Source organism: Leptodactylus fuscus, chromosome 5 (assembly GCF_031893055.1).
Source record: "Leptodactylus fuscus isolate aLepFus1 chromosome 5, aLepFus1.hap2, whole genome shotgun sequence".
NCBI classification, from domain to species: Eukaryota; Metazoa; Chordata; class Amphibia; order Anura; family Leptodactylidae; genus Leptodactylus; species Leptodactylus fuscus.
This window is the reverse complement of record NC_134269.1, coordinates 221,973,571-221,991,930: the sequence shown is the minus strand read 5'-3', so window position 1 is coordinate 221,991,930 and position 18,360 is coordinate 221,973,571. Positions and strand designations below refer to the sequence as shown.

At 52.8% G+C, this 18,360-nt stretch overlaps 1 protein-coding gene across 1 annotated transcript; it reads left to right on the top strand.

Moving 5' to 3' along the window:
- The first annotated feature begins 268 nt into the window (after positions 1-268).
- On the top strand, positions 269-17,873 carry LOC142204187 (solute carrier organic anion transporter family member 1C1-like). Its single transcript, XM_075275495.1, has 11 exons — positions 269-378; positions 3,496-3,642; positions 4,531-4,629; positions 5,386-5,601; positions 5,751-5,915; positions 10,391-10,586; positions 10,665-10,830; positions 10,977-11,161; positions 12,259-12,323; positions 16,435-16,552; positions 17,669-17,873. Exons 2-11 carry the CDS (start codon positions 3,522-3,524, stop codon positions 17,871-17,873), a joined length of 1,536 nt encoding a protein of 511 aa, XP_075131596.1. The 5' UTR covers positions 269-378; positions 3,496-3,521.
- Positions 17,874-18,360: the final 487 nt, after the last annotated feature.

The window sequence follows — 18,360 nt, the reverse complement described above, 5'->3', positions numbered from 1 at the left end:
TCACCCCGCTCCCCCGATCTGGTCACTGCACCATGTTGTATCCTCACCCCGCTCCCCCGATCTGGTCACCACACCGTGTTATATCCTCACCCCGCTCCCCCGATCTGGTCACCGCACCGTGTTATATCCTCACCCCGCTCCCCCGATCTGGTCACCACACCGTGTTATATCCTCACCCCGCTCCCCCGATCTGGTCACCGCACCGTGTTATATTCTGATCCCGCGCCCCCGATGCACACTCACCATGATTGTCTATTCACAGTTATAAGTATGAAGCAGTGAGAACACACGTGACCTCGCCCAACAATATAACTGGCTCCGCCTACAGCGTCTCCCCATGTCTGGCCAATAGGACATTGACTGAGGACATCAAACCAGGTGAGAAGCTGAACTGAGACTAAGGTGACCATAAGAGAACAAAAATGGGGCAAACAGGAGAAATACAGTAATCCACAAAACCAAACATCAGGTGCGTCATGTCTGACATGGAGGAGACGGCCGGCTCTGCGGAGGAGGTGGAGAAGCCATAGTGATTATCCTGACACTGACACTACTGTAGTGCCTGGGACTTCTTGTAGTATATCGACTCTGCCCTCTTGGGTCTCCCTCTTGGTACTTTGCCATTTTGGTGGATCTCTTGGTGGCTGCTTCTCTTTCTCTCTGTCTTGGCGGTATCTCACACCTCCTGGTCCGGTGCGTGGCCATCGATACCTGGTGGTCTTTGGCTTCTGTTTCCTCTAGTGCTGTACTCTCCTGGTCTAGTGCGTGGCCATCGATACCTGGTGGTCTTTGGCTTCTGTTTCCTCTAGTCCTGTACTCTCCTGGTCTGGTGTGTGGCCATCGATACCTGGTGGTCTTTGACCTCGGTTTCCTCTAGTCCTGTACTCTCCTGTTCTGGTGCGTGGCCATCAATACCTGGTGGTCTTTGGCTTCTGTTTCCTCTAGTCCTGTATTCTCCTGGTCTGGTACGTGGCCATCGATACCTGGTGGTCTTTGGCTTCTGTTTCCTCTAGTCCTGTACGCTCCTGTTCCGGTGTGTGGCCATCGATACCTGGTGGTCTTTGGCTTCTGTTTCCTCTAGTCCTGTACTCTCCTGGTCTGGTGCGTGGCCATCAATACCTGGTGGTCTTTGACCTTGGTTTCCTCTAGTCCTGTACTCTCCTGTTCCGGTGCGTGGCCATCGATACCTGGTGGTCTTTGGCTTCTGTTTCCTCTAGTCCTGTACTCTCCTGGTCTGGTGTGTGGCCATCGATACCTGGTGGTCTTTGACCTTGGTTTCCTCTAGTCCTGTACTCTCCTGGTCTGGTACGTGGCCATCGATACCTGGTGGTCTTTGGCTTCTGTTTCCTCTAGTCCTGTACTCTCCTGGTCTGGTACGTGGCCATCGATACCTGGTGGTCTTTGGCTTCTGTTTCCTCTAGTGCTGTACTCTCCTGGTCTAGTGCGTGGCCATCGATACCTGGTGGTCTTTGGCTTCTGTTTCCTCTAGTCCTGTACGCTCCTGTTCCGGTGTGTGGCCATTGATACCTGGTGGTCTTTGGCTTCTGTTTCCTCTAGTCCTGTACGCTCCTGTTCCGGTGTGTGGCCATCGATACCTGGTGGTCTTTGGCTTCTGTTTCCTCTAGTCCTGTACTCTCCTGGTCTGGTGCGTGGCCATCAATACCTGGTGGTCTTTGACCTTGGTTTCCTCTAGTCCTGTACTCTCATGTTCCGGTGCGTGGCCATCGATACCTGGTGGTCTTTGGCTTCTGTTTCCTCTAGTCCTGTACTCTCCTGGTCTGGTGTGTGGCCATCGATACCTGGTGGTCTTTGATCTTGGTTTCCTCTAGTCCTGTACTCTCCTGTTCCGTTGCGTGGCCATCGATACCTGGTGGTCTTTGGCTTCTGTTTCCTCTAGTCCTGTACTCTCCTGGTCTGGTGCGTGGCCATCAATACCTGGTGGTCTTTGACCTCGGTTTCCTCTAGTGCTGTACTCTCAGCACCGCACCTCCCATGAGGTGACCTGAAGCGAGCGCTTCAGGCGGCGCTATGTCAGGGCCCCAGGGAGGGCGGCATTTTTGATTACCTAAGCCAGTCCAGGACAAGCTGTCCTGGACTGGCTTAGCACCGAGCGGTGGTTTGGGGAGGCCACTGGAGCAGCGCTGCTCCGGCAGCCTCCTCTCACGCTCAGGCAGAGAGCAGGTCATCTCTGTGCCTGCTCTCTACCTGCGAACGGCGCTAAGCCCCGCCCCCTTTGCGTGGCCATGCCCCTTCACCCCGCCCCCTCTGTAGTTCGCCTCGAGCGGCAAAAGGGGTAGGTTCACCCCTGTGTACTCTCCTGGTCTGGTGCATGGCCATCGATACCTGGTGGTCTTTGGCTTCTGTTTCCTCTAGTCCTGTACTCTCCTGGTCTGCTACGTGGCCATCGATACCTGGTGGTCTTTGGCTTCTGTTTCCTCTAGTCCTGTACTTTCCTGGTCTGGTGCGTGGCCATCGATACCTGGTGGTCTTTGGCTTCTGTTTCCTCTAGTCCTGTACTCTCCTGGTCTGCTACGTGGCCATCGATACCTGGTGGTCTTTGGCTTCTGTTTCCTCTAGTCCTGTACTTTCCTGGTCTGGTGCGTGGCCATCGATACCTGGTGGTCTTTGGCTTCTGTTTCCTCTAGTCCTGTACTCTCCTGGTCTGCTACCTGGCCATCGATACCTGGTGGTCTTTGGCTTCTGTTTCCTCTAGTCCTGTACTTTCCTGGTCTGGTGCGTGGCCATCGATACCTGGTGGTCTTTGGCTTCTGTTTCCTCCAGTCCTGTACTCTCCTGGTCTGCTACGTGGCCATCGATACCTGGTGGTCTTTGGCTTCTGTTTCCTCTAGTCCTGTACTTTCCTGGTCTGGTGCGTGGCCATCGATACCTGGTGGTCTTTGGCTTCTGTTTCCTCTAGTCCTGTACTCTCCTGGTCTGCTACGTGGCCATCGATACCTGGTGGTCTTTGGCTTCTGTTTCCTCTAGTCCTGTACTTTCCTGGTCTGGTGCGTGGCCATCGATACCTGGTGGTCTTTGGCTTCTGTTTCCTCTAGTCCTGTACTCTCCTGGTCTGGTGCATGGCCATCGATACCTGGTGGTCTTTGGCTTCTGTTTCCTCTAGTGCTGTACTCTCCTGGCTTTGCTCCCGGCTGTTCTCTCTCTGCCCACCATAAGTTTTCTAGTTCAGACTGTTAGTCTGCTCCTCACACATTGTTCTGGGCGTGGGTTTTGGGCAGACATGACCATCCTGCTTTGTGGCACTTTCTGGACTTTCTAGTTTGGTTCATATCCCAGGAGATGTCTCAAGGATACAAGATACTGGACATGACCTCTGGGGCGCTGCGATCGGGGGCACTAGAGGGAAGGGCAGTCTCCAACTGATTTGCATAGTTTTCCCGTAGTGCGATGTAAGAGGACAGATGAGATACTATAATATGACTGTGCTGGACCAGATAACAAGCTCAGCTCTGCTACATGTGACTCGTGTGTTTCCAGGGTGTGTGACGGAGTCCAGCTCGTACATGTGGGTTTACGTCTTGATCGGGAATATGCTACGAGGGATCGGTGAGACCCCCATCACTCCGCTGGGAGTCTCCTACCTGGATGATTTTGCTGAGCCAGGAAACACACCGCTGTATATAGGTAATGGTGATGTCACAGGTCAGCAGGCAGAAGTGGGTGGGACTACACAACCCTGTGGATAAGCCTAGAGCATGGGCCATCTATTATCAGCTCACGGATTGGGGGGAGGGTTTATACTGTTGGGGCACGGGTTAGGATTTAAGGTGAGGTTTAGGGGGTTGGATTTAAAGGGGTTGTCCAGGATAAAAGCTAATTCCTACACTAATCTAAACATATCCCTGTGGTGGTCATGTGACTGCCCCAGGGACATTTGCTGGTTATCCTGTTACAATCTGTTTCCCCGTCACTACTACTTGCCCCCATCTACCCCATTATATACTCACCTCTCTTCCTTCCAGGCTTCCTCCTGCAGGATGGCTCCTCCCTCTTTTCTGACTACCAGAGCACACAATAGACCCAGCGCTGCTCTGGAGACGATAATCAACCTCTACTGCACCTCCCAAGGTGGGTCATCGCTGCAGAGCACAGAGCCATGCCGGGAATACTGACCGCTCCGGCAGTCAGAAAAGAGGGAGGAGCCTTCCTGCAGGAGGAAACCTGGAAGGAAGAGAGGTGAGTATGATGGGGGGGGGGCGGTGTTAGTTGGGAAGGGCTAGTAGTGGGCGGGATAGCTAAAGAGACAGGGAGTGGGTGTGAGGGAACGAGAGAGGAGGGCGGGAGTGAGGTGAGGAGGTGAAGAAGGACTGAGGGGGAAACTTAGGAGTGAGCTTAGGTTTAGCAGGGTTGGGGTTAAGGTGCATATGCTTGGAGTTACCCCTGCGGAGCTAATGCTGGTCCTCAAGTGAAGATATTAGTGAGGTGCCTGTTATGTGAAATTACTGCCCCCCCCCCCCCCCCCATATTGTAATATTACTCATCTGGTAATTTAACCCTCTCTTCTCTCCTCAGCTTGTCTGCACACGGTGGCGCTCTTTGGCCCGATGACCGGATTCATGCTCAGCTCATTATTCGCAAGGTTTTATGTTGATATCGGATTTGTAGACTTGAGTGAGTTCCTAAATGTCCCAAGTAGTTATATAGGGAGAACTGGGCGATAATCCTGAGTATTATATTATATATTATGTATCACATGTTGTATTATATTATATTATGTATCACATGATGTATTATATTATATTATGTATCACATGTTGTATTATATTATGTCATTGTAGCCAAATAGGTTCTTCTTTTAATAAGTTAGCTCAAATATTGTAACAGCCCTGGGACCTGAGATAAGCGGCTGCAGGAGCAGTGTAATATAGTATGTGACCATAAATCCAGAACAGTAGTGAAGCCATGTCATGTACCTGGATACAAAGTAGCCGATGTGTTACTCCAGGTTACAGAGTATCTATGGGACAAATCTCATCCAAATCCGCTCAGTGGTTTCTGTGTGATTGAGGAACAAACATCCAAACTGTCACATGTATAATAATAGTAGGATAGGATATATATATATATATACTGTCACATGTATAATAGTAGTAGGATAGGATATATATATATATATATATATATTATATATATATATATACTGTCACATGTATAATAGTAGTAGGATAGGATATATATATATATATATATATATATATATACTGTCACATGTAGAATATTAGTAGGAAGATTACATCATAGCACATGAGCAGTATATACAGTATATATATATATATATATATATATATATATATATATATATATATATATTAGTAGTATAATACATTATATGATATCACATGACCTGCCTATGTCGTTCTCTTATAGAAACTGTGACCATTACACCACAAGACACCCGCTGGGTGGGCGCCTGGTGGCTCGGGTTCCTGGTGGCCGGAGTCCTCACACTGATTTCGGGGATTCCTTTTTGTTTCCTGCCCAGGAGTATAAAGAGGAAGGCAGCGCAGCCCTCCCCCGAGGAGCAGAAGCTTAAAGAGGCGGAGACGTCATATGACGAGTATCACAAGAAGGCCACGGTGAAAGGTGAGACCGTCCTGCCCAGCCACATATCCCAGGGGTGAGCGGGCCCCGGGGTCATTTCTGCTTATTGTCAGTAAAAGAGGCTGGAGGAGGCGACCATATCAGCTGTAGGGGCGGGGTTATCCTGATGAATATTCTCCCCTCCCCCGCAGGCTTCTTCCGCTCCCTGAAGTCCTTGGCTTGTAATCGTCTCTACGCCATCTTGATCGTCCTCACCCTCCTGCAGATGAACAGTTTCCTGGGATTCATAACCTACAAACCCAAGTACATGGAGCAGCAGTACGGCCAGTCCATCTCCTTCTCCAACTTCATCACCGGTGAGTGGTCAGCGCAGGTCACATGACCCCTTCTCTGGGGCCGAGTTGGACAGTAAATGGTCAATATCAAGATTTCAGATTGTGGAAGATCTGACCCAAAAATGAATTAGCCCCCCACACCAGACCCCAAAACTCACTAAGATCTAAGACCCCCAAAAAGTTATTCAGATTCTAGAAAACCTCCCCAAAGTGATTCGAATCCCTAAAATTAATTCAAAATTTATTAGAATCCAAAAATTACTCAGTCCCCTAATTCTAAATGAATGAACCCCCCAAACCATCCAGAGCTAAGAGAAATCAGACCCCAGACCAGACCCCTAACAGTCCGACTCGAGGACCCCAACCCAGACTTCAAATTCCAGAACTTACTTCAGACCAGATCTCTAATATTGTCAAAATCCAAAATAGAATCTGCGACAACACCAGATCCCTGAGAGTAAGCAGACGAAACCCCAATAAATGAAGACCCCCTGCACAAACCCCGAAACTCCCTGACATCACCGCGAGTGGCCATCCTCAGACCAGAACCCCAAAAACTGACCCACATCTAAGACACCTGTAAAATACATTCATACCACTAATATTAGACCCTACAATACATGTATGCACCCCCCGAAGGGGCAGGACTCACAGAGGACAGGGGCAGGACTCACAGAGGACAGGGGCAGGACTCACAGAGGAGAGGGGCAGGACTCACAGAGGAAAGGGGCAGGACTCACAGAGGACAGGGGCAGGACTCACAGAGGACAGGGGCAGGACTCACAGAGGAGAGGGGCAGGACTCACAGAGGAAAGGGGCAGGACTCACAGAGGACAGGGGGCAGGACTCACAGAGGAGAGGGGCAGGACTCAAAGAGAACAGAGCAGGACTCACAGAGGAGAGGGGCAGGACTCAAAGAGAACAGAGCAGGACTCACAGAGGATAGAGCAGGACTCACAAAGGACAGATCTGGACTCACAGAGGACAGATCTGGACTCACAGAGGACAGATCTGGACTCACAGCGGACAGATCTGGACTCACAGAGAACAGGGGCAGGACTCACAGAGGACAGGGCAGGACTCACAGAGGACAGGGCAGGACTCAGAGAGCACAGGGGCGGCTCACAGAGGACAGGGGCAGGACTCATAGGAGGACAGGGGCAGGACTCACAGAGGAAAGGGGCAGGACTCATAGGAGGACAGGGGCAGGACTCATAGGAGGACAGGGGCAGGACTCATAGGAGGACAGGGGCAGGACTCATAGGAGGACAGGGGCAGGACTCATAGGAGGACAGGGGCAGGACTCATAGGAGGACAGGGGCAGAACTCATAGGAGGACAGGGGCAGGAATCACAGAGGACAGGGGCAGGACTCACAGAGGACAGGGACAGGACTCACAGAGGACAGGGGCAGGACTCACAGAGGACAGGGGCAGGACGCACAGGGGCAGGGCTCACAGAGGACAGGGGCAGGACTCACAGAGGAAAGGGGCAGGACTCACAGAGGACAGGGGCAGGATTCATAGGAGGACAGGGGCAGGACTCAGGAGGACAGGAGCAGGACGCATAGGAGGACAGGGGGCAGGACTCATAGGAGGACAGGGGCAGGACTCATAGGAGGACAGGGGCAGGACTCATAGGAGGACAGGGGCAGGAATCACAGAGGACAGGGGGCAGGACTCAGAGAGCACAGGGGCGGCTCACAGAGGACAGGGCAGGGCTCATAGGAGGACAGGGGCAGGACTCATAGGAGGACAGGGGCAGGACTCATAGGAGGACAGGGGCAGGACTCATAGGAGGACAGGGGCAGGACTCATAGGAGGACAGCGGCAGAACTCATAGGAGGACAGGGGCAGGAATCACAGAGGACAGGGGCAGGACTCACAGAGGACAGGGGCAGGACTCACAGAGGACAGATCTGGACTCACAGAGGACAGGGGCAGGACTCACAGAGGACAGGGACAGGACTCACAGAGGACAGGGGCAGGACTCACAGAGGACAGGGGCAGGACGCACAGGGGGCAGGGCTCACAGAGGACAGGGGCAGGGCTCACAGAGGACAGGGGCAGGACTCACAGAGGAAAGGGGCAGGACTCACAGAGGACAGGGGCAGGATTCATAGGAGGACAGGGGCAGGACTCAGGAGGACAGGAGCAGGACGCATAGGAGGACAGGGGCAGGACTCATAGGAGGACAGGGGCAGGACTCATAGGAGGACAGGGGCAGGACTCATAGGAGGACAGGGGCAGGAATCACAGAGGACAGGGGCAAGACTCACAGAGGACAGATCTGGACTGACAGAGGACAGGGACAGGACTCACAGAGGACAGGGGCAGGACTCACAGAGGACAGGGGCAGGACTCACAGAGCACAGGGGCAGGGCTCACAGAGGAAAGGGGCAGGACTCACAGAGGACAGGGGCAGGACTCACAGAGGACAGGGGCAGGACTGATAGGACAGGGGCAGGACTCACAGAGGACAGGGGCAGGACTCACAGAGGACAGGGGCAGGACTCACAGAGGACAGGGGCAGGACTCACAGAGGACAGGGGCAGGACTCATAGAGGATAGGGGCAGGACTCATAGAGGACAGAGCAGGACTCACAGAGGACAGGGGCAGGACTCACAGAGGACAGGGGCAGGACTCACAGAGAACAGGGGCAGGACTCACAGAGGACAGGGGCAGGATTCATAGGAGGACAGGGGCAGGACTCATAGGAGGACAGGGGCAGGACTCATAGGAGGACAGGGGCAGGACTCATAGGAGGACAGGGGCAGGACTCACAGAGGACAGATCTGGACTCACAGAGGACAGGGGCAGGACTCACAGAGGACAAGGGCAGGACTCACAGAGGACAGGGGCAGGACTCATAGGAGGACAGGGGCAGGACTCATAGGAGGACAGGGGCAGGACTCATAGGAGGACAGGGGCAGGACTCATAGGAGGACAGGGGCAGGACTCATAGGAGGACAGGGGCAGGACTCATAGGAGGACAGGGGCAGGACTCATAGGAGGACAGGGGCAGGACTCATAGGAGGACAGGGGCAGGAATCACAGGAGGACAGGGGCAGGACTCACAGAGGACAGGGGCAGGACTCACAGAGGACAGATCTGGACTCACAGAGGACAGGGACAGGACTCACAGAGGACAGCGGCAGGACTCACAGAGGACAGGGGCAGGACTCATAGGAGGACAGGGGCAGGACTCATAGGAGGACAGGGGCAGGACTCATAGGAGGACAGGGGCAGGACTCATAGGAGGACAGGGACAGGACTCACAGAGGACAGATCTGGACTCACAGAGGACAGATCTGGACTCACAGAGGACAGGGACAGGACTCACAGAGGACAGGGGCAGGACTCACAGAGGACAGGGACAGGACTCACAGAGGACAGGGACAGGACTCACAGAGGACAGGGGCAGGGCTCACAGAGGACAGGGGCAGGGCTCACAGAGGACAGGGGCAGGGCTCACAGAGGACAGGGGCAGGGCTCACAGAGGACAGATCTGGACTCACAGAGGACAGGGACAGGACTCACAGAGGACAGGGGCAGGACTCATAGGAGGACAGGGGCAGGACTCATAGGAGGACAGGGGCAGGACTCCTAGGAGGACAGGGGCAGGACTCATAGGAGGACAGGGGCAGGACTCATAGGAGGACAGGGGCAGGACTCATAGGAGGACAGGGGCAGGACCCACAGAGGACAGATCTGGACTCACAGAGGACAGGGGCAGGACTCACAGAGGACAGGGGCAGGACTCACAGAGGACAAGGGCAGGACTCATAGGAGGACAGGGGCAGGACTCACAAAGGACAGGGGCAGGACTCACAAAGGACAGGGGCAGGACTCACAGAGGACAGGGGCAGGACTCACAGAGGACAGGGGCAGGACTCACAGAGGACAGGGGCAGGACTCACAGAGAAAAGGGGCAGGACTCACAGAACACAGGGGCAGGACTCACAGAGGACAGGGCAGGATTCACAGAGGACAGGGGCAGGACTCACAGAGGACAGGGGCAGGACTCACAGAGGACAGGGGCAGGACGCACAGCGGACAGGTGCAGTACTCAAATGGAATTGTCAAGTGAGGTGAGAGTCCAATGGCTGACAATCAAGATGACTGTATTAAATGTAGTCATGTAAGAACCTGAGGTTCTGTGCACAGGTAATGCAATAGATATCACATGAGGCAGGAGCTGGATCTCAAAATAATCTGACAAGAAGGAGGAGTCCAGGTTTGGCTTAAGTAGGAAGTGTGGAGCGAATCAGGCGAGCAAGGAAAGACCAAAATGATACTGCCCAGAATTAAGGATCAGGAAAATTTTCACAACTCCCAGTAGCTCAATGAGAAGAGTGACTGCCTGGGACATCAGAGGGTCTGGGTTCAAAACCTGACAATCGACAGAGTCAGGACTTACTGAAAAATGTTCAGGTCTTTAGCAGGACTTACAGGAATGTGCCAGGACTTACAGAAGACTTTGGTTTCCTTGTGCAGGAGTTTCCAACCTGCCGGCGGCCGCTCTGGGCATGCTCCTGGGAGGTCTGCTGATGAAGAAGTACAGGTTTGGGTTACTGTCAGCCTCTAAATTGGTCTTTATTACCTCCTTTGTGGCCTTCCTCATGTCTCTGTCTGCCTTCATGATTGGCTGTGAGAACAGTGAGGTGGCCGGGATCACCGTGTCATATGATGGGTAAGTTCTGGGCTTATTATACTAATGGGGGGGTCAGATAAGGGGGGGCGGGGTCTGACATCTTATATTGTATCATAGGAGTAGACTGGAGACATTAGGGGACAATCGCCTCTTCTCCTCCTGTAACGCCGACTGTAGCTGTTCCTCCCAGCAGTGGGATCCGGTGTGCGGGGCCAATAATATCACCTATTTGTCAGCCTGTCTGGCCGGCTGTAAGTCATCCACAGGCTCTGGAAGGAACATGGTGAGTGTGACCTGTCACCGACAACTGGAGAGCAAGAGTCAGCCCAGAGTAGTCAGTGGGATGTATATACTAGTCAGTGGGATGTATATACTAGTCAGTATATAACAGTGGGATGTATAGTATAATCTGATATCGGGTTATTACAGGTCTACCAGAACTGCTCATGTATAGAAGCTATGGGTATCCCATCTATAAATTCCTCCGTCACGCTCGGCTCGTGTCCTCGCAGCGATACTTGTGGCAGAATGTTCCTCATCTATGTTATCTCTCAAACCTTCGCCACTTTTATATTTGCGATTGGTGGGTCGGCCGGATATGTCATTCTCCTCTGGTGAGTCCCTGAAGAGAAGAGCACAAACCAACCAAAATATTTTTTCAGGGAGACAGTACTATCTGTACCCACATCATATATAGAAGAGACAGGGAGACAGTACTATCTGTACCTACATCATATATAGAAGAGACAGGGAGACAGTACTATCTGTACCTACATCATATACAAAAGAGAGACAGTGAGGCAGTACTATCTGTACCTACATCATATATAGAAGAGACAGGGAGACAGTACTATCTGTACCTACATCATATTCAGAAGAGAGACAGGGAGACAGTACTATCTGTACCTACATCATATACAGAAGAGACAGGGAGACAGTACTATCTGTACCTACATCATATACAGAAGAGACAGGGAGACAGTACTATCTGTACCTACATCATATACAGAAGAGACAGGGAGACAGTACTATCTGTACCTACATCATATATAGAAGAGACAGGGAGACAGTACTATCTGTACCTACATCATATACAAAAGAGAGACAGGGAGACAGTACTATCTGTACCCACATCATATACAAAAGAGAGACAGGGAGACAGTACTATCTGTACCCACATCATATATAGAAGAGACAGGGAGGCAGTACTATCTGTACCTACATCATATATAGAAGAGAGACAGTGAGGCAGTACTATCTGTACCTACATCATATATAGAAGAGACAGGGAGACAGCACTCTCTGTATCTACATAATATATAGAAGAGAGACAGTGAGGCAGTACTATCTGTACCTACATCATATACAGAAGAGACAGGGAGACAGTACTATCTGTACCTACATCATATATAGAAGAGAGACAGGGAGACAGTACTATCTGTACCTACATCATATACAGGAGAGAGACAGGGAGACAGTACTATCTGTATCTATATAATATACTGGGAGAGTCTCTAACACAGAGTCTCATCACAGTCTCTAACCTTCATGTGGCCGGGCTCTGGCTGCAGGTACCAATCTCTGTACGGCCACCTCTGTGCTGACCGCGGTAACCTGGAGAAGATGGGTGCGGAGATCACTGACCACACTACTCGCCCAAGTACTAGTCATTGCTCTAGATCTCTCGGTTTATCTCTTGTGCTCCCCACAGGTGCGTCTCTCCGGAGCTGAAGTCTCTGGCTGTCGGCGTCTACATGTTACTGATCAGGACATTAGGTGAGTGCAGACCCCCCATAATAGTGACAGAGAGAGCGCCCCATAATAGTGACAGAGAGAGCGCCCCATAATAGTGACAGAGAGAGCGCCCCATAATAGTGACAGCCACAGTGCCCCATAAGAGTGACAGAGAGAGCGCCCCATAAGAGTGACAGAGAGAGCGCCCCATAATAGTGACAGAGAGAGCGCCCCATAATAGTGACAGAGAGAGCGCCCCATAATAGTGACAGAGAGAGTGCCCCATAATAGTGACAGAGAGAGCGCCCCATAATAGTGACAGAGAGAGCGCCCCATAATAGTGACAGAGAGAGCGCCCCATAATAGTGACAGAGAGAGCGCCCCATAATAGTGACAGAGAGAGCGCCCCATAATAGTGACAGAGAGAGCGCCCCATAATAGTGACAGAGAGAGCGCCCCATAATAGTGACAGCCACAGTGCCCCATAAGAGTGACAGAGAGAGCGCCCCATAAGAGTGACAGAGAGAGCGCCCCATAATAGTGACAGAGAGAGCGCCCCATAATAGTGACAGAGAGAGCGCCCCATAATAGTGACAGAGAGAGCGCCCCATAATAGTGACAGAGAGAGCGCCCCATAATAGTGACAGCCACAGTGCCCCATAAGAGTGACAGAGAGAGCGCCCCATAATAGTGACAGAGAGAGCGCCCCATAATAGTGACAGAGAGAGCGCCCCATAATAGTGACAGAGAGAGTGCCCCATAATAGTGACAGAGAGAGCGCCCCATAATAGTGACAGCCACAGTGCCCCATAAGAGTGACAGAGAGAGCGTCCCATAATAGTGACAGAGAGAGCGCCCCATAATAGTGACAGAGAGAGCGCCCCATAATAGTGACAGAGAGAGCGCCCCATAATAGTGACAGAGCGAGCGCCCCATAATAGTGACAGAGAGAGTGCCCCATAATAGTGACAGAGAGAGCGCCCCATAATAGTGACAGAGAGAGCGCCCCATAATAGTGACAGAGAGAGCGCCCCATAATAGTGACAGAGAGAGCGCCCCATAATAGTGACAGAGAGAGCGCCCCATAATAGTGACAGAGAGAGCGCCCCATAATAGTGACAGAGAGAGCGCCCCATAATAGTGACAGAGAGAGCGCCCCATAATAGTGACAGAGAGAGCGCCCCATAATAGTGACAGCCACAGTGCCCCATAATAGTGACAGAGAGAGCGCCCCATAATAGTGACAGAGAGAGCGCCCCATAATAGTGACAGAGAGAGCGCCCCATAATAGTGACAGAGAGAGCGCCCCATAATAGTGACAGCCACAGTGCCCCATAATAGTGACAGAGAGAGCGCCCCATAATAGTGACAGAGAGAGCGCCCCATAATAGTGACAGAGAGAGCGCCCCATAATAGTGACAGAGAGAGCGCCCCATAATAGTGACAGAGAGAGCGCCCCATAATAGTGACAGAGAGAGCGCCCCATAATAGTGACAGAGAGAGCGCCCCATAATAGTGACAGAGAGAGCGCCCCATAATAGTGACAGAGAGAGCGCCCCATAATAGTGACAGCCACAGTGCCCCATAATAGTGACAGAGAGAGCGCCCCATAATAGTGACAGAGAGAGCGCCCCATAATAGTGACAGAGAGAGCGCCCCATAATAGTGACAGCCACAGTGCCCCATAATAGTGACAGAGAGAGCGCCCCATAATAGTGACAGAGAGAGCGCCCCATAATAGTGACAGAGAGCGCCCCATAATAGTGACAGAGAGAGCGCCCCATAATAGTGACAGAGAGAGCGCCCCATAATAGTGACAGAGAGAGTGCCCCATAATAGTGACAGCCACAGCCCCCCCCATAATAGTGACAGCCAGAGCACCCCCATAATAGTGACAGCCACAGCGCCCATAATAGTGACAGCCACAGTGCCCCATAATAGTGACAGAGAGAGCGCCCCATAATAGTGACAGAGAGAGTGCCCCATAATAGTGACAGAGAGAGCGCCCCATAATAGTGACAGCCGCAGCCCCCCTAAAAGTGACAGTCACAGCCCCCATAATAGTGACAGCCAGAGCCCCCATAATAGTGACAGCCGCAGCCCCCCTAAAAGTGACAGTCACAGTGCCCATAATAGTGACAGTCACAGCCCCCATAATAGTGACAGCCACAGCGCCCATAATAGTGACAGTCACAGCCCCCATAATAGTGACAGCCAGAGCCCCCATAATAGTGACAGCCACAGCCCCCATAATAGTGACAGCCACAGCCCCCATAATAGTGACAGCCACAGCCCCCATAATAGTGACAGCCACAGCACCCCCATAACAGTGACAGCCACAGCCCCCCTAAAAGTGACAGTCACAGCCCCCATAATAGTGACAGTCACAGCCCCCCATAATAGTGACAGCCACAGCGCCCATAATAGTGACAGCCACAGCGCCCATAATAGTGACAGCCAGAGCCCCCATAATAGTGACAGCCACAGCCCCCATAATAGTGACAGCCACAGCCCCCATAATAGTGACAGCCACAGCACCCCCATAATAGTGACAGCCACAGCGCCCATAATAGTGACAGTCACAGCCCCCATAATAGTGACAGCCACAGCCCCCCTAAAAGTGACAGTCACAGTGCCCATAATAGTGACAGCCAGAGCCCCCATAATAGTGACAGTCACAGCCCCCATAATAGTGACAGCCGCAGCCCCCCATAATAGTGACAGCCACAGCCCCCTTAAAAGTGACAGCCACAGCGCCCATAATAGTGACAGCCACAGCCCCCCCATAATAGTGACAGTCACAGCCCCCCATAATAGCGACAGCCCCAGCGCCCATAATAGTGACAGTCACAGCCCCCCCATAATAGTGACAGCCACAGCCCCCATAATAGTGACAGCTGGAGCCCCCATAATAGTGACAGTCACAGCCCCCCATAATAGTGACAGCCACAGCGCCCATAATAGTGACAGCTGGAGCCCCCATAATAGTGACAGTCACAGCCCCCCATAATAGTGACAGCCACAGCACCCTCATAATAGTGACAGTCACAGCCCCCCATAATAGTGACAGCCACAGCCCCCCATAATAGTGACAGCCACAGCCCCCCATAATAGTGACAGTCACAGCCCCCCATAATAGTGACAGCCACAGCCCCCCATAATAGTGACAGCCCCAGCCCCCATAACAGTGACAGTCAAGTTGCCCCATAACAGTGACAGCCACAGCCCCCCATAATAGTGACAGCCACAGCCCCCCATAATAGTGACAGCCACAGCCCCCCATAACAGTGACAGCCAGAGCCTCCCATAACAGTGACAGCCACAGCCCCCCATAATAGTGACAGCCACAGCCCCCCATAATAGTGACAGCCCCAGCCCCCATAACAGTGACAGTCAAGTTGCCCCATAACAGTGACAGCCACAGCCCCCCATAATAGTGACAGCCACAGCCCCCCATAACAGTGACAGCCACAGCCCCCAATAATAGTGACAGTCACAGCCCCCCATAATAGCGACAGCCCCAGCCCCATAACAGTGACAGTCAAGTTGCCCCCATAACAGTGACAGCCACAGCCCCCCATAATAGTGACAGCCACAGCCCCCCATAATAGTGACAGCCACAGCCCCCCATAATCGTGACAGTCACGTTGCCCCATAACAGTGACAGTCACGTTGCCCCATAATAGTGACAGTCAAGTTGCCCCCATAACAGTGACAGCCACAGCCCCCATAATAGTGACAGCCACAGCCCCCCATAATAGTGACAGCCACAGCCCCCCATAATAGTGACAGCCACAGCCCCCATAATAGTGACAGCCACAGCCCCCCATAATAGTGACAGCCACAGCCCCCATAATAGTGACAGCCACAGCCCCCCATAATAGTGACAGCCACAGCCCCCCATAATAGTGACAGCCACAGCCCCCATAATAGTGACAGCCACAGCCCCCCATAATAGTGACAGCCACAGCCCCCCATAATAGTGACAGTCACGTTGCCCCCTCCTCCACTGAGATGAAGACAATTGCCCCCGGCTATTGGGGCACCTCCTGAGTCACGTGGCAGTAAAGGAGGGACATGAGCGCTAATGAGACCTCAGCTCCTTTCCTTCTAGATTTTAGGTCTGATCTAATTGTGCCCTGTTCCTCTGCAGCTGGAATCCCGGCCCCGATTTACTTTGGGGCTCTCATCGACAGAACCTGCTTAAAGTGGGGGACAAAACGGTGTGGAGGTCAGGGGGCGTGCCGCTTGTATGACACCCACTCCTTCAGGTAAGGAGGGCTTCTAAAGGGTCTGTGATAAAGGGGAGCAAAGCTGACCACTGCCATGATAGGGGGTCGCATGTCACATACTGGGGGAGGGGAGGCTCTACAAGAAGGCTATCCCTCCATTGAGTCTGACACAGTTATCATTTTCTCTCGCCCCCTCCGTTCCTGAGCAATCAGAGCTGGTAGTTTTGGTGACTGATATGTAACTAGACTCCCTAATGTCAGGGAGGAGAAAGCAAGAGGGCGTGACCCAGAGCTCCAATCAGGCAGGAACAGGCAATGGGGCGTGACCCAGAGCTCCAATCAGGGAGGAACAGGCAATGGGGCATGACCCAGAGCTCCAGTCAGGCAGGAACAGGCAATGGGGCGTGACCCAGAGCTCCAATCAGGCAGGAACAGGCAATGGGGCGTGACCCAGAGCTCCAATCAGGGAGGAACAGGCAATGGGGCGTGACCCAGAGCTCCAGTCAGGCAGGAACAGGCAATGGGGCGTGACCCAGAGCTCCAGTCAGGCAGGAACAGGCAATGGGGCGTGACCCAGAGCTCCAATCAGGGAGGAACAGGCAATGGGGCGTGACCCAGAGCTCCAATCAGGCAGGAACAGGCAATGGGGCGTGGCCCAGAGCTCCAATCAGGCAGGAACAGGCAATGGGGCGTGACCCAGAGCTCCAATCAGGCAGGAACAGGCAATGGGGCGTGACCCAGAGCTCCAATCAGGCAGGAACAGGCAATGGGGCGTGGCCCAGAGCTCCAATCAGGCAGGAACAGGCAATGGGGCGTGACCCAGAGCTCCAGTCAGGCAGGAACAGGCAATGGGGGCGTGACCCACCCCACCCCTTTGCCTGTTGCTCCCTGACACCATCCATTTGACATTAGGGAGTTTAGTTACAAATCAGGGGCTACAACTACCAGCACCGATTGCTCAGGAACGGAGGGAACTGCAATGGAATCAGTGGATGTGGAAGGGGAGCTATTACTGGGGCGCAGAATGTTGTGCACTTAGGGTGCAGATTATTCTATACTGAGGGATCTTGTAGAGGGGGTGCAGAGTCATATTAGAAGGGTGATGGGGGGTCCTTGTAATCTCACCTGACACCCCAATATCGCCTCTCCCCACAGGCACACCTTCCTGGGCCTCACTGCCGGGGTCCGGGCCCCCTCCTTCATCTTATTTCTCTGCTTTATATTTATGGTGAAGAAAACCTTCCCGGTGAAAAAAGAGAAAGAACAAGAAGAAAATGGCGTCAAGACCCCCGCGCACCCCGAAAATGGCGGAAAAGGGGCGCAGGACACCCCTGAAATAGAGAAACAGACTTTTATTTAGTGTCCACCCTCCTGGTGCCGGAATCTGTAATATTATCGGGTGACTGATGTGAGGACGAGACACGTGGAGGGAGGATGGGGGTTATAGTACCGCCCTATAGTCACCACATACTGCCCCAATACAGCGGGGTCCGGCCCTAGGGGCCCCCTAATATACACAGGCAGCCATAGGGGTTATAGTACCGCCCTATAGTCACCACATAATGCCCCATATACAGAGGGGTCCGGCCCTAGGGGCCCCCTAATATACACAGGCAGCCATAGGGGTTATAGTACCGCCCTATAGTCACCACATACTGCCCCAATACAGCGGGGTCCGGCCCTAGGGGCCCCCTAATATACACAGGCAGCCATAGGGGTTATAGTACCGCCTTATAGTCACCACATAATGCCCCAATACAGCGGGGTCCGGCCCTAGGAGCCCCCTAATATACACAGGCAGCCATAGGGGTTATAGTACCGCCCTATAGTCACCACATACTGCCCAA

Bases quoted from the DNA above. Each gene is read 5' to 3' on its own strand.
- LOC142204187 (XM_075275495.1), top strand. From the start codon at position 3,522: ATGTGGGTTTACGTCTTGATCGGGAATATGCTACGAGGGATCGGTGAG. The intron at 3,643-4,530 runs GTAATGGTGATG...TTCTCTCCTCAG, and splicing joins AAACACACCGCTGTATATAG to CTTGTCTGCACACGGTGGCG. The intron at 16,553-17,668 runs GTAAGGAGGGCT...CTCTCCCCACAG, and splicing joins TATGACACCCACTCCTTCAG to GCACACCTTCCTGGGCCTCA.